Source organism: Callithrix jacchus, chromosome 7, assembly GCF_049354715.1.
Source record: "Callithrix jacchus isolate 240 chromosome 7, calJac240_pri, whole genome shotgun sequence".
Classification (NCBI taxonomy): domain Eukaryota; kingdom Metazoa; phylum Chordata; class Mammalia; order Primates; family Cebidae; genus Callithrix; species Callithrix jacchus.
Genome location: NC_133508.1, coordinates 13,687,703 through 13,702,321, shown reverse-complemented (window position 1 = coordinate 13,702,321; position 14,619 = coordinate 13,687,703). Strand labels below are relative to the sequence as shown.

General features: G+C 46.0%; 1 protein-coding gene across 5 annotated transcripts in view; it reads right to left on the bottom strand.

Moving 5' to 3' along the window:
• Positions 1–14,619, bottom strand: part of CAMK1D (calcium/calmodulin dependent protein kinase ID) — a 456,826-nt gene that overhangs the window by 261,581 nt on the left and 180,626 nt on the right. For 4 of the 5 annotated variants that reach the window (XM_054258458.2, XM_054258451.2, XM_054258455.2 and 1 more), the window contains exon 2: positions 2,463–2,594. The exons of the other annotated variant lie outside the window; for it this stretch is intronic. In XM_054258458.2, the coding sequence (XP_054114433.1) occupies positions 2,463–2,594 (132 nt within the window). The remainder of the gene's footprint in view (positions 1–2,462; positions 2,595–14,619) is intronic. 5 annotated transcript variants of the gene reach the window in all.

Here is a 14,619-nt window from a genome sequence, read left to right as displayed (position 1 = left end):
CGAGAAATAACGCTAAAAAATGAAACTGACTTCCTCTGCTTTTGTACTTCTAAGCCCCTCACGGAGTCACACAAAAATACAGTCACCACCCTTGATCCATCAGCAGGCAGACCCTGCACCCAGCATAAAACCTTTGGGAAGCTCTGGGCCCACCCAGAATTCCATCTACAATGTTAAATAACTATAATGTGTCTGCAACTTAATGTCACCAGCGAATAACTTCTTCTCCAAGCACCGATTTCATATTGGAAAATGAGCAATTTAAATAAATGTCTCATTAACATCATGTTTTCCTGCTAGATGCTAATGTACTTAATGTGTTTTCCCAGATTCTCTTCCATACAATCATTTCCTGCAATCCTGCTCAGGACAATCTGAAACTCACTGGCTTCCTAATAGGCAACCCAGGGAACCTAGAAACAACCAAATTACCAAACAAATAAGCAAAACCCTTTTGCTGCAAAGTTATGGGGACCTATTTGTTCTCAATCACTTATCATGTATGCCGTAGCTTCTTCTGGGAGTTACACAAAGGTCAGAAAAGGACAGACTGTCCTGGCCCTCTCAGCGGAGCTGGGTTTGTATGAATAATGTCTGATCACCATTCAGTGGGCACTCCTAGTCCCAGTAAGAGAGGAGTGGGCAAGATGGTTTATTCAGAAAGAATGTGAGGAGCGTGACATTTTGTGTCGAGGCCCCAGCAGGCTTGTTCTCATTCTGCTTTGCTTATCTATACAGAGATTCTTGCTATGTGCTGATTCTAAATCCCAACAATTTCAAGGACATTTTGAACATCTTTTATTAATAGTAACTCTTAAAAATTTCCACAGCACACTGCTCAGACACACTCCAAACAGGCAAAATCAGGTGCCATATAAGGACCTGTTCCCCCAAACCTTGGGAGATTATGGGGCAATGGCTTCATCATGACAGTGTATGGAACAGTGTGGACACCACACTCACAAAACATCATTGTGGGGTGGATCCAGCTGCGTTAGAATGGTTCTGGGAGCCAGGCGCCATAGCTCATGCCTGAAATTCCAGCAATATGAGAGGCTGCAGTGGGAGGGCTGCTTGAGGCCAGGAGTTCAAGTCCAGCCTGGGCAACACAGACAGCCTCCCATCTCTAAAAAAACTTTTTAAGTTAGCCAGGCATGATAGTGTGTGCTTACAGTCCCAGGTACTCAGGAGGCAGAGGTGGGAAGATCACTTGAGCCCAGGAGTTGAGGCTGCAGTGAGCCAAGATTGTACCACTGCACTCTAGACTGGGCAACAGAGCAAGACCCTGACTGGAGGGAAAAAAGAAAAAATAAATGGTTCTGTGTGCACCATTACACAAGAGGAGACTTCCTTATATTTATGCTCCCCGTGTATAATAGAAATCAATGCAAATGTTGGCCGGGCACAGTGGCTCAAACCTATAATTCCAGCACTTTGGGAGGCCAAGGTGGGTAGATCACCTGAGGTCAAGAGTTCAAGAGCAGCCTGGCTAACACGGTGAAATCTCATCTCTATAAAAATACAAAAATTAGCCAGGCATGATGGTGGGTGCCTGTAATCCCAGCTGCTCGGGAGGCTGAGGCAGGAAAACCACTTGAATCTGGGAGGCGGAGGTTGCAGTGAGCCAAGATCATGCCATTGCACTCCAGCCTGGGCGACAGAGTGAGACTCCGTCTCAAAAAACAATAGTAAATAAATAAAATAAATGAATGAAAAATAAATGAAAATCTTTTTTTATTTATAGTCCACATGGTGAGCAAAAATAAAACTCAATGAAAAGGTGAAGCACTGAAACAGTGAACTCTATGCAGCCTGCTGGGTGCCAGGTGCCATGTCTGTCGCAGCAAATGGGAGAAAGCATCAGAACATGTGGAAATGACGCTGGCCAGGTTGGTATTCCGGGCTCTGCCACATACGAGCTACAAGGCTTTGAATCCATGACTTTATTTTGTGAGCTTCATCACCTGATTATAAATAAAACAACAACAGCAGCAGTAGTAGTACTCATAACGGTGGAGACAGCAGAGACCTTTACCAAGCACTTACTATGTGGCAATTGCTGCAGTAAGCACTTGACAGAAAATAAAGGAGCATCTCACCAAATCCTTAGAACACCCTGCCAGGGAGATGCCGGGAACTCCACTTTACAGAGGAGACTCAGGGCTCCGTAACCAGCCCAAGGTCACTCGGCTACCATGAGTGGCAGAGTCTCAGTTCACAAGCAAGTCTGCCTTCACAAGCTGTGCTCTTTGGAACTAGAACTATTTCCAACCACAGCCGTGAATGTTTTAAGACACGAGAGATCTACAGGGAAAGTGCTTTGAAATGTGGTTATCATTTGCAGAGCCGGCGTCCTCTGAGGGCCCCTCTGTTCATGAGGAAACCTGCCTCCGGGGCAGGCCTCCCACAGGACACATGGGCCAGGAGGTGGGGAGGAGAGGATGGCCGCCCCCAGCACTTACTTTCTCAAGACGGCTATCTCATTCTCTATGCTGCTTTCCTTGCCCTTCAGCGCCTTCTTAGGGATACACTTCACGGCAAAGAGCTTGCCAGTTGCCTTCTCTTCGGCTAAAACCACTTCGGAAAAGGCCCCGCTGTGAACAAAGAAGGGAAAAAGAACACTTAGATGCAGGAGTCTGGTTTCAAAATAGCTCCTCACCCCACCACCGAAGTCTGAGTAAACAATAATGACTGCACAATTGCAAGCACTACTGTTACTTTTATCCAGCACGGCTCCGGCCAAACCATGCAGCTTGTATCCTTTTTTTTTGAGATGGAGTCTCTCTTTGTCGCCAGGCTGGAGCTTAGTGGTGCGATCTCGGCTCACCACAACCTCCATCTCCCAGGTTCAAGCGATTCTTCTGCCTCAGCTTCCTGAGGAGCTGGGATTATAGGTGCCCATCACCACACTTGGCTAATTTTTGTATTTTTAGTAAAGACAGGGTTTCACCACGTTGCCTAGGCTAGTCTCAAACTCCTGACGTCAAGTGATCCACCCGCTCGGCCTCCCAAAGTGCTGGGATTATAGGTGTAAACCACTACGCCTGGCCACTTTATTTGTATTATTATTACACAGTAATGTATAATGAAATAATTCTACAACTTGCCATCATGTGGAATCAGTGGAGCCCTGAGCTTGTTTTCCCGCTACTAGTCAGTCCCATCTGGGGTGGATGGGAGACAGTGACAGATCATTGGGCATTAGATTCTCATAGGGAGCGTGTAGCCTAGATCCCTGGCGTGCACAGTTCACAGTAGGGCTCATGCTCCTATGGTGATCTAACGCCCTCACTGATCTGACAGGAGGTGGAGCTTAGGCGGTAACTCGAGCAGGAGGCAGAGCTTAGGTGGTAACTCGAGCAGGAGGCGGGGCTTAGGTGGTAATTTGAACAGGAGGCGGAGCTTAGGTGGTAACTTGAGCAGGAGGTGGAGCTTAGACAGTAACTCGAGCAGCGCAGAGTGGCTGTAAGCACAGATGAAGCTGCTTCTCACCTGCTTGCCTGCTGCTCACCTCCTGCCTTGCCGCAAAGTTCCTAACAGGCCACATACCCTACAGGCATCAGTCCGCGGCCCAGGGGTTGGGGACCCCTACTTTAGTCACTGTCAAAGAGATTCCTGAACAGGGAGAAACCCCTCCTCCGCCTCTCTGAGGCAGGAAAAACTCTTGAATCACTTGTTACCCGCCTGAGAGCAGGGCACACTCTGTCACAATCCAAGGGAAGGTAAATGCATGTATTAAACATCCTTTCCAGTGAGAGGAATTCACTTCCACTCAGTGCAATTAACTTCAGGACGGCGTTACCCCTGGCACCTGGATGCTCAAGGGAGAAGTCTAGCTTCAAGGTCTGTTTTTAATTATATAAACCCAAGGAGCAGAACATAGTCATTCCACAAAATATCCCAGATGAAAAATGTCAGAAGCAGGATCTTCTGCCCAAATCCACCAATTAATTATTCACCCATAGGATTCTCCCCTCAAGATACTACGTGCCAGAAGCCAAACCTTCTAGAACCTTCCAGAACAATCATTAAAAATAAACACATAAAGACCCACCACAGGTTAATCACAGAGGGATATACAGAGTCAGGCGTTCCAGAGACACTGGCCATGGCCAGTGGCTTTTGTCCAGGAAACCCAAATGGCAACGACCCCAGACACAGCCTCTGAGCCACGCACCATCCCTCCCCACCCACCTCTAAGCCAGGGGGAGACAGGTGGCCACATCTCACAGAGTTCTTAGGTGGGCCAAGACACTGAACAAGGAGGTATGTGTTCCCTCTCACTACCCTCTGGGAGGCGGAACAAGAACTACGTTAGAGTGTGAGAAAAATCCCTGGAGAAAGACCAAGGTTCAAGCACTATGTGGTTTTATACCACATACTTCATTCATTCATTCATTCATTCATTCACTGATTTGGTTTTCCTCTTGGCCACTTGACTCCCTAATGCTGATATACCCCAACAGTCCTGAGTTTGTTGGATTTACTAAGTCCATTTTCCAGAAGGCGGAAAAGCCCTTTGGCAGCAGTGATCGCAGCCACGGGCTTGGGCTGGGAACCACAGTCACGCCCCTCTCCTCCTGGGCTGTCCCTTGCTCCACTGTCCATCCATAGCTGCTCCTTCCTCTACACAATCCCTGCAATCAGAAACGACTACAGCCAGCACAGAGGGGACACCCTGCTCAATAGGACTCTCGGGAGCCTATAACAGAAAAGCGTTTCCTTGCCTGGAGGAAACAGTGAGAAGTGAGGGTGCCGTAGGACTCAGCCCCTGAAGGACAAGAGATTGGGGAGGGGACCGAAGGGTCTCCTCAGAGCCAGCACTGCCATGGCAGGAAGCTGACAACAAGGTGAGGCAGTGGTGCCTGTGGAGTGAGTTTTTCTGCCTTTGTCACTGGTTGGATGGTGATGAACTATGTGGTCCCCTATGAGGAAAGCAGGACAGCGGCACAGAGGTACATCAAGAGAGTCACGTGCTAAACAGCCCAGGCTTGACACCACATGACCAAGGGGTCTCCACCAGAAGATCCTGAGTAGCGTCATGGAACCAAGGTTCCAGTCCCATTCTCTCCGAATCCAGTTCAGCCCACAACTCCATGTCTAGGTCTAGACCCAGAAGGGAAAGAGGGAGCTCACACAGGTGCATGGACAGCCACGTTCACAGCAGCATTGTTCACAACAGCCACGAGGTGGCAACAATCCTTGCCTCCACTGATGGACGAAGGGATAGATAAAATGTGATCTACACATCTAACAGAACAGCCACAAAAAGCAATGGAATTCTGACCCATGCCAGAACATGGATGAACTCCGAGCACATTATGGTAAAGGAAATAAACCAGATACAAAGAGACAAATACCGCCAGGCACAGTGTTCACGCCTGTAATCCCAGCACTTTGGAAGGCTGAGGCAGGTAGATCACGAGGTCATGAGTTGGAGACCAGCCTGGTCAACATACTGAAACCCCATCTCTACTAAAAATACAAAAGCTAGCCGGGCATAATGATGGGCACCTGTAGTCCCAGCTAGCTACTCAGGAAGCTGAGGCAGGAGAAATGCTTGAACCTGGGAGGTGGAGTTTGCAGTGAGCCAAGATTGAGCCACTGCATTCCATACTAGGCGACAGAGCGAGACTCCATCACACACAAAAAATAATAATACCACATGATTCTACCTATAGGAGGTGCCCAAAGTCATCAGATTCATAGAGGCAGAAAGTAGAATTGTGGTTGCAGGGACTAGGGGGAAAAGGGATGGGAAGTCCTGTTTAATGGGGAGTTTCAGTTTGGGAAGATGAAAACGATCTGGAGGCCGGGCACGGTGGCTCACACCTGTAATCCCAATATTTTGGGAGGCCAAGAAAGCAGATAACTTGAGGTCAGGACTTGGAGACCCACCTGGCCAGTATGGTGAAAGCCTGTCTTTACTAAAAATATGAAAATTAGCAGCATGTGATGGCACATGTCTGTAGTCCCAGCAATTCTAGAGGCTGAGGTGGGAGAACTGCTTGAGCCCAGGAGGCAGAAGTTGCAGTGAGCCAAGATCGTGCCTATGCACCCCAGCCTGGGTGACAGAGCAAGACTCCATCTCAAAAAAAAAGGTGCTGGAGATGGTTGGGGGTGATGGTTGCACAACAATGTGACTGTACTTGATGCCACCAAACTGTACACTTTAAAATGGTTAAAATAGGCCAGGCGCAGTGGGTCATGCCTATAATCCCAGCACTTTGGGAGGTTGAGGCGGGAGGATTACTTGAGTCCAGAAGTTTGAGACCAGCCTGGGCAACACAGTGAAACCCAGTCTCTATAAAAAATTTAAAAATTAGCCAGGCACGGTGGTGTACACCTGTCGTCCCAGCTACTTGGGAGGCTAAGGTAGGAGGATCACTTGGGCCCAGGAGGTCAAGCCTGTAGGGAGCCATGTTCACAGCGTTGTACTCCAGCCTGGGCCACAGAGCAAGACCTTGTCTCAGAAAGAAAAGAAAGAAAGAAAAAAGCTTAAAATGATGGGGAAAAAAGCTAAAAATGGTAAAATGTATGTTTTACTACAATAAAAAGATAAACATAAAAGTTTGTTTAATTCTAATCGATAATATTGCCTGAGGATGGACACACTGGAAGAACTAGATAAAGCTTTTTACTCAATACCTCCCTAAAGGAAAAAGAAATTATATCACCTCCAGGGTGCCAGCTGCTGTGAGCGACTTGATATTTACAGAGGACTCTGGCATATGTCAGTGAATCCAATCCTTACAGCAACCCCATGAAGCAGACAAGAAGTTATTGTCATGTCCATTCTACAGATGAGGATACTGAGTCCCATCACACAAGTGGTAAGGGGCAGAAAATAAAACTTAGTTTCCTATTGCCTCCGAGGTCCTTTCTCAATGCGTTATGCTAGACTGATACCTGTGGCTACCAGGTCATGTGTCTGGCAAGCGTCACAGGTGACAGGGATGGAAGGGTGAGGAGACCCTGTGGTCGGATGAGCTGCCATCACTCCGAGCCCACATATCCGCCTGCTTCATCATTTAGCCAAAAATGTGCATTCACACGCTTGAAGCTTTCCAAAGACAAAGTTCTCTGGTCTTCTTAAGGGATGTAAGATTACCATAAATTGTTATTGTTCCCACAATAAATGGAAATCACTTGAAGACACTTCCCCTGTTCCAGGAAAGCTAATTAGAAACATCAAACGCAAAGCTCATGAATGAACAGCTTGAGCACTTTTGATGTAATTACGTAACGCAGGTGTGTGGGGGGGAAGGGGAGGAGGGAGGGAGGAAGGGGGGGTGTCCGGGTGAAGAAGAAAATGATCTGAAAACCAATAAAGACTTCCCACAACCCAAGCACATAAATTCCAAAGAACAAAAGCAGGGACAGAGTGACAAAGTGTTGTTTGTTCATTTGCTTGTTTGTTTGTTTGTCTTGGGGGCGGAGTCTCACTCTGTCGCAAGGCTGGAGTGCAGTGCCTCGATGATCTTGACTCACTGCAACCTGGTTCAAGCAATTCTCCTGCCTCAGTATCCTGAGTAGCTGGAATTACAGGCATGTACCACTATGCCTGGCTAATTTTGATATTTTTAGTAGAGATGGGGTTTCACCACGCTGGCCAGGCCCTGACATCGTGATATGCCCACCTCAGCCTCCCAAAGTCCTGAGATTACAGGCATGGGCCATCGTGCCCGGCCGACAAAGTTTTAAAAATACAAAGAGGTCAAAGCAGGTTGCACTGTATCAGCCATAAAACACAAGCACTGTGCATTTAAAACTGCATGGTGGAGGCCGGGCACGGTGGCTCACGCCTGTAATCCCAGCACTTTGGGAGACCGAGGCGGGTGGATCATGAGGTCAAGAGATGGAGACCATCCTGGTCAACATGGTGAAACCCCGTCTCTACTAAAAATACAAAAAATTAGCTGGGCATGGTGGCTCATGCCTGTAGTCCCAGCTACTTGGGAGGCTGAGGCAGGAGAACTGCCTGAACCCAGGAGGTGGAGGTTGCGGTGAGCCGAGATTGCGCCATTGCACTCCAGCCTGGGTAACAAGAGTGAAAATCCATCTCAAAAAAAGAAAAACTGCACGGTGGAGCACTCCAGCCAGACTGAATCACACGAGCCTCTAGAAATTGTCATTGGCACCACTCTTTTCATGGGCTCCAGGGGTCTCCCAGCTACTAACCCAATGGCCTCCTCTCATGCTTCATCCTACTGCTTTCTGCCTTGACCTGCTTCCTAAACTCTTTGCTTCTTGGTTCTACAGCACAGTTCTCTCCTTCTGCCTTTAGTCCATTTCTTCTCCATCTCTTCCTCCCTTCAAACATCCACGGTCCCCCAAGGTTTCATCTGCAACCCTTCTTTCTTCCCAGTCTGTATCCTCCCACGGAAATCTGAGCTGTTTCCACAGCCTCACCCCCATCTGGCCCTTTGATGGGCTCCTAACCTGCATCCACATTTTAATCTCTGTCACGTGCAAATCTCACCTCCACTACCCACAAGGGCCCTTCCCAGCCTCTCAAGAGCACCACAACCAAAGTGAAACACAGTTACCTTCACCCCAAAACGTCTCCCTCTCATTTCTACTGACCTAGTAACGCAGCCTGGAAACCTGTCTACTTCACTGCCCTCTCTGTCATTTCCCTCACCAAGTACGTTCAGGTCTTCCACTGACGAGACTTTCAAATGTCTGCCGGCTCCTCCACCCCTTCAGTGCTGCTCTGGTTCATGTCCGCCTTATCTGGCTTCTGCAACACGTCCACAACGCCTTCCTGGGTCCCATAGCCCCCAGCAAGCCTACTGCTACCTGCTATCTTTTATCTGTTACTGACCTTACTTTTCCGGAAATAAGATTTCATGATTTCATTACCCTACTTAAATCTTTGAGGTTTCATGTCTATGGGATCAAGTTCAAATCCCTTTGCAAGTTATCCGTGGCATTCAAAGCCTTTCTAAACCTGACCCCAACTTTGCAGGCTCATCTGTCACTCCAGCACAAACACTCCCCACCACACGCAACCTCAACCCAACCACACCATGACCTTTCATACCACTGGCCTTTGTTCAAGTTCTGCCCACCCCTCCTTCCTTAAATCTATTCATTCCTTTTTCTTTCTGCTTGGCAAAATTCCATGTTGTTTTTCAAAGGCCCGGATGGTATATTCCCTCCTTTTTCATTCTTTTTTTTTTTTTTTGGTGAGACAGTCTACCTCTGTCAACCAGGCTGGAGTACAGTGGTGTGATCTCAGCTCACTGCAATCCCTGCCTGTGGGGTTCAAGCAATTCTCCTGCCTCAGCCTCCTAAGTTGCTGAGACTACAGGTGCACACCACCATGTCCGCTACTCTTTTTTTTTTTGTATTTTTAGTAGAGATGGGTTTTCACCATATTGGCCAGGCTGGTCTCGAACTCCTGACCTCAACCGATCCACACACTTTGTCCTCTTATTTCCTCCTCTTTTAAGGTTTTCTCAATTGCTTCTCACCCAGGCAGAATGATGCTCTCATTCTGAAAAATATGGCTTAAACATACATTACCTATCCCATGTACACATTCCATTACAGTCCTTAACATGCTTCCTATATGACAGCAGGACATGCATGTATTCTGTGTCTCCAGACCTAATGATACTTGCACCAACTGGTGCTCCAGACACTTTTGATGACCACCATTATTGGGGGCTCTCCTCTGATTCCTCATCAGCCTCTCCACCCTTCTCCTGTGCTGAGATCTGCAAAGTAATGTACCCTAATGACCTTCCACTCAACACTAGTACTATCCACTCAACACCAGTACTATCCACTCAACACCAGTACTTTCCACTCAACACTAGTACTATCCACTCAACATCAGTACTATCCACTCAACACTAGTACTAGAAAACAGTACCATCTCTTTCTTCCTCCGTAATATGTTTCTCTAAGTTTCTATGCAAGCCTGTGCAGAAAGAATCTCAAAGGTTTCTTCTGAGGCATAAAAATTCTTTGAGTCCCTCCTGATTTACTTTGAAACATGCACTTACGTGCCTGAATGCTTAAATAATATTATACAGTTGAATAATCCTGAGTTCACTGTTTGTTTTGACTGCTAAAAGTCTTAAATTTGTTAATTAATGATATTTTCTCCCTATAAACCTTCATCCTTGTTAAATAAGTGAAATTTGGTAAAAAGAAATAGCAGATTTTTACACAGATGAAAGGACTTTAAAAATGCATAATTGTGAGAGAAATAAAAATTCCAGTTTCAAAAATTGCATTTTTTTCAAGTTGAGACATTTATTTGAATGATAAAGAAAGCCATTATTCTATTTTTAAAAACACCAAATTCTATCAAAAAGGAATCTCTGTCATAAATTACTGGAAAGGTCAAATAAAAATTTAATCTTGAAATGCTAAATGTTTTCTGCACCTGATGACAGGCAGTACAAATTATAAAAGTTGAATCCTTCCTCCTTTCCCCACATTTCAAAGAAAAGCAAATCATCACCCACAGGCAGCTCATCCTGATTATAAGCCAGGTGCCTGGGAGGAAATAATCTTTTCAGAGCTGAATTTCCAAGACTAAAGGAAACCATCCCATTTTCGGTAGTGAAGAAAGAATGCTAAATGACTAGGCTTCTAACTTCAAAAACGATGGCTCTGGGGAAAAAAAGCTGTTTGCTTTGCTTTACCAAGTCAGTTTCAATGGACTGTGGCATTACGTGGTTGGCTCTCCATGCTGTGAGATGTATACCCAGTCCTCTCCGTGTGAAATGATCTGAGGTCCAAGTGACCAGTGAGTGGCAGGGCAAAGAAAGAAACGAGCCTGGGCTCTGGGAATGCCTTTTCTAGAAAGAAACGAACCTGGGCTCTGGGAATGCCTTTTCTACCTGAGTTCCCTGAAAAAGCAACACAAAATCATGTGCCCTAAGGAGGCCTGGGCTAAAAACAGACATTTAAGGGCTTTTGAAGTGGTTTTTCACCCTTCTCCTGTGCTATAGATAGACATGTACCTACCAGTAGTTAAAAAATTCAGTCATTCTGAGCATCTTAACTCTAGACCTTCAGCTTACGCAGGCCCCAGAACTCAGAGCCAAGTCAAGCCCAGAGATACGCTGGCTAACTCCCTCCTCACTACCAATTATTACAATAAAAAACGGAAACGAGAATCTGTTTCTATCCCAGTTTCTCATCATCTTTTCCCGTTTCTAATACTTTTAATCTTTAATCTAAGGTTGTCAAGAATAAGCGGGCAACAGCCAAGCGCCGTGGCTGACACCCGTAATAACAGCACCTTGGGAGTCCAAGGTGGGTAGATTACATACATGAGGTCGGGAGTTTGAGACCAGCCTGGCCACCATGGCAAAACCTATCTCTACTGAAAAAATATAAAAATTAGCCAGACATGGTGTTGTTGGGTGCCTATAATCCCAGCAACTTGGGAGGCTGAGAAAGGAGAATCACTTGAACCCAGGAGGAAGAGGTTGCAGTGAGCCAAGATCATGCCACTGCACGCCAGCCTGGGCCACAGAGCAAAACTCCATCTCAAAAAAAAAAAAAATAGGTGGATGTGGTGGCTCACTCCTGTAATCCCAGCATTTGGGGAGGCTAAGGTGGGAGGATCACTTGAGGTCAGGCACCTGGCCAACACGCTGAAACCTTGTCTCTACTAAAAATACAAAAATGAGCCCGGTGTGGTGGCCCTGTAGTCCCAGCTAGTGGGGAGGCTGAGGCAGGAGAATTGCTTGAACCCAGGAGGTGGAGGTTGCAGTGAGCTGAGATCACACCGCTATACTCTAGCCTGGGCAACATAGCAAGACTCCATCTCAAAAATAAAAAATAAATAAGTTTACCTCATTTTTAAATAAATTATTTTCTCATACAAGAGCAATTTAATCACAAAATGGTCAAAAATGTACCCTCCAAACAACCTGCCATGACTTCCACATTTTTGGTGCTCCACACCGTTAGTCAAATGGAATTGATGAAACCTGAAAAAGACTCCTCTGACTTTTAGCAAGAATCAGGAATTCAGGAGCTGTCTTCTTGATTCATGGCAGTTCACTAACCCAACCACTCGGTAAAATTACATCCATCCCAAATTAGACCAAAAAATAATCAGATGGTGCTAAAACGCTCTGCCCTATTAGCTTAGTGTAGCTATTACTGGCTCTTTGCCTCTCTATGCTTTTTAGTCATTCTACATACAAATCAGACTGACTGTGTTATTAACTATTAACAGTATCGTTTTCAGCCTATTGCCCTTACCAGACTGTATAACTGGGCCTGCAGTTACCCCAGGCCTCTGACCATAAATTAAAACGTTCTTTTCTACCAAGCATATTATTTTTCCCAGTGTCACATGAGCACTATATTAAAGGACGGTTTAAAAACATTGAAAAAGTGGGGTGCCGTGGCTCACGCCTATAATCCCAGCACTTTGGGAGGCCAAGGCAGGAGGGTCACTTAAGACCAGCCTGGACAACAGGGTAAAACCCCATCTCTACCAAAAAGGTTCAAACATTATCCAGGCATGGTAGTGTGTCCCTGCAGTCCCAGTTACTCATGAAGCTGAGGTGGGAGAATCACTTGGGCCAGGAGGCTGAGGCTACAGTGAGCCGTGACCGCACCACTGCACTCCAGCCTGGGTAACAGAGTGACCCTGTCTCAAAAGAAGGAAAGCATGAGAGAGAAAAAAAAAAAGCAAAAAATGAAGTCAGTGATACTTGGCTTGGGACCATCTAGGAAATAGGCGGGTGCCTTTTAGACCTATTTTTCCAGAACAGAATCAATTCTTAAAATGGAAAAACCTGTTTGCTAACCCTAACCCTTACAGACCCCAGAGACTCCGAATAGATCAAAACAGCAGTGTCTACAACTCTCCAGGCATAAACCAGGCCATCTGAGAAGTGACGTTAACTCCTTCTGATAGAATCTTCAGCTAACAATCTTCACTAGCTCACACACCACTAATGACATTCTGCAGTGCTAATTCAGCACTCCAACCTACGAAAAGCCAGGCCCAATCTGGAAAATCAAGTCCTGCCGAGCAAACACAGCGAAAAGACTTGCTTCCACATGCTTAGAGAACGAACAGTGTGAGATGGATATCCAATTTACATACAATGTCTATTCATTAAAATGCATCTTTTAAAACCCTCCGCTTGACAATTACATAGTAAGCCATATGTTCATTTATGCTAATACTTAAGCTAAAAGTATTAAAATTCTTTTTTTTTTTTTTTTTAATAGATGGGGTTTCCCATATTGGTCAGGCTGGTCTCAAACTCCTAACCTCAGGTGATCCACCCACCTTGGCCTCCCAAAGTGCTGGGATTACAGGTGTGAGCCACTGCGCCTGGCCCCTAAAATTCTATTTCTTAAGAAAACAAAAATCTTATAACTCAGCTTCTTATTAACTAAGACCAGTGCCTGACCAACTAGCTCAAATTAGAAACATGCCCTTAATTAAGGAGACGTTCAGGAACAGAGAGAATCCTTCAAAATACTTATGGTATCTTTTTTTTTTTAAAGATGGAATCTCACTCTTGTCACCCAGGCTGGAGTGCAGTGGCACAATCTCAGCCCACTGTAACCTCTGCCTCCTGGGTTCAAGCAATTCTCCTGCCTCAGCCTACCAAGTAGCTGGGATTACAGGCCCCCGCCACCATGCCCAGCTAAGTTTTTTGTATTTTTTGTAGAGACAGGGTTTCACCATGTTGGCCAGGCTGGACTCAAACTTCTGACTTCATGATCCACCCACCTCAGCCTCCCAAAGTGCTGGGATAACAGGCGTGAGCCACCACACCTGGCACCAAAATAGTCAGGCTCTCTTACTGAAAAGTTCTTATCTTCCTCTTTAACTGGTGAATTCCACAATAATAAGCAACTCTCCATAATGGCTTCGAGAACCACGATAAGACCTTTTTAAATACCAACGCGACTGGCTTAATTTTTGTCCAGATCAATTTTCACTCTGAGTACAATCCTATGTTTGAAACCACTGGGGCAGGTCTAGGTTATGACAATACTTGTCACAGGGAGAAGGCATCAAAATGCTGACACAGTCATTGCTTGTGACATCTTTGGTTTCTGAAGGTTCTTCTATGGGCACAGTCGCACTGATCCAGATGAGGAAGACAAATAAATTCCAAATGAGTGCTTAGAAAACACGCTTCATGTCACAGCCCTCCTTCCTTTCCTCCTTCACTTCCCTGACAGGCTCCCACATTTTATCTCCGATGTTTTCACGCCATTTGTCAAAGGCTGATGTGGAACCAAAGTGTGTCAATCATTTTTTTTTTCTTATCATACCAACAAGGGAGCATCCATGGAAGCTTGGTTTTGGGAGATGGAGGCAGAACAAAAGATTCAGGCCAGGCACAGTAGTTCATGCCTGTAATCCCAAGAGTTTGAGAGGCCAAGGCAGAAGGATCACTTGAGGCCAGGAGTTGGAGACCAGTCTGGGCAACATAGCAAGACACCCACCTCTACGAAAAAAAAAAAATGAAAATCTTAGCTGGGTGTAGTGGCACATGCCTGTACAGTCCTACCTACTTGGGACGCTGAGAGGGGAGGATCGCTTGAGCCTGAGAGTTCAAAGTTACAACGAGCTGTGATCACACAACTGTGCTCCTGCCTATGGTG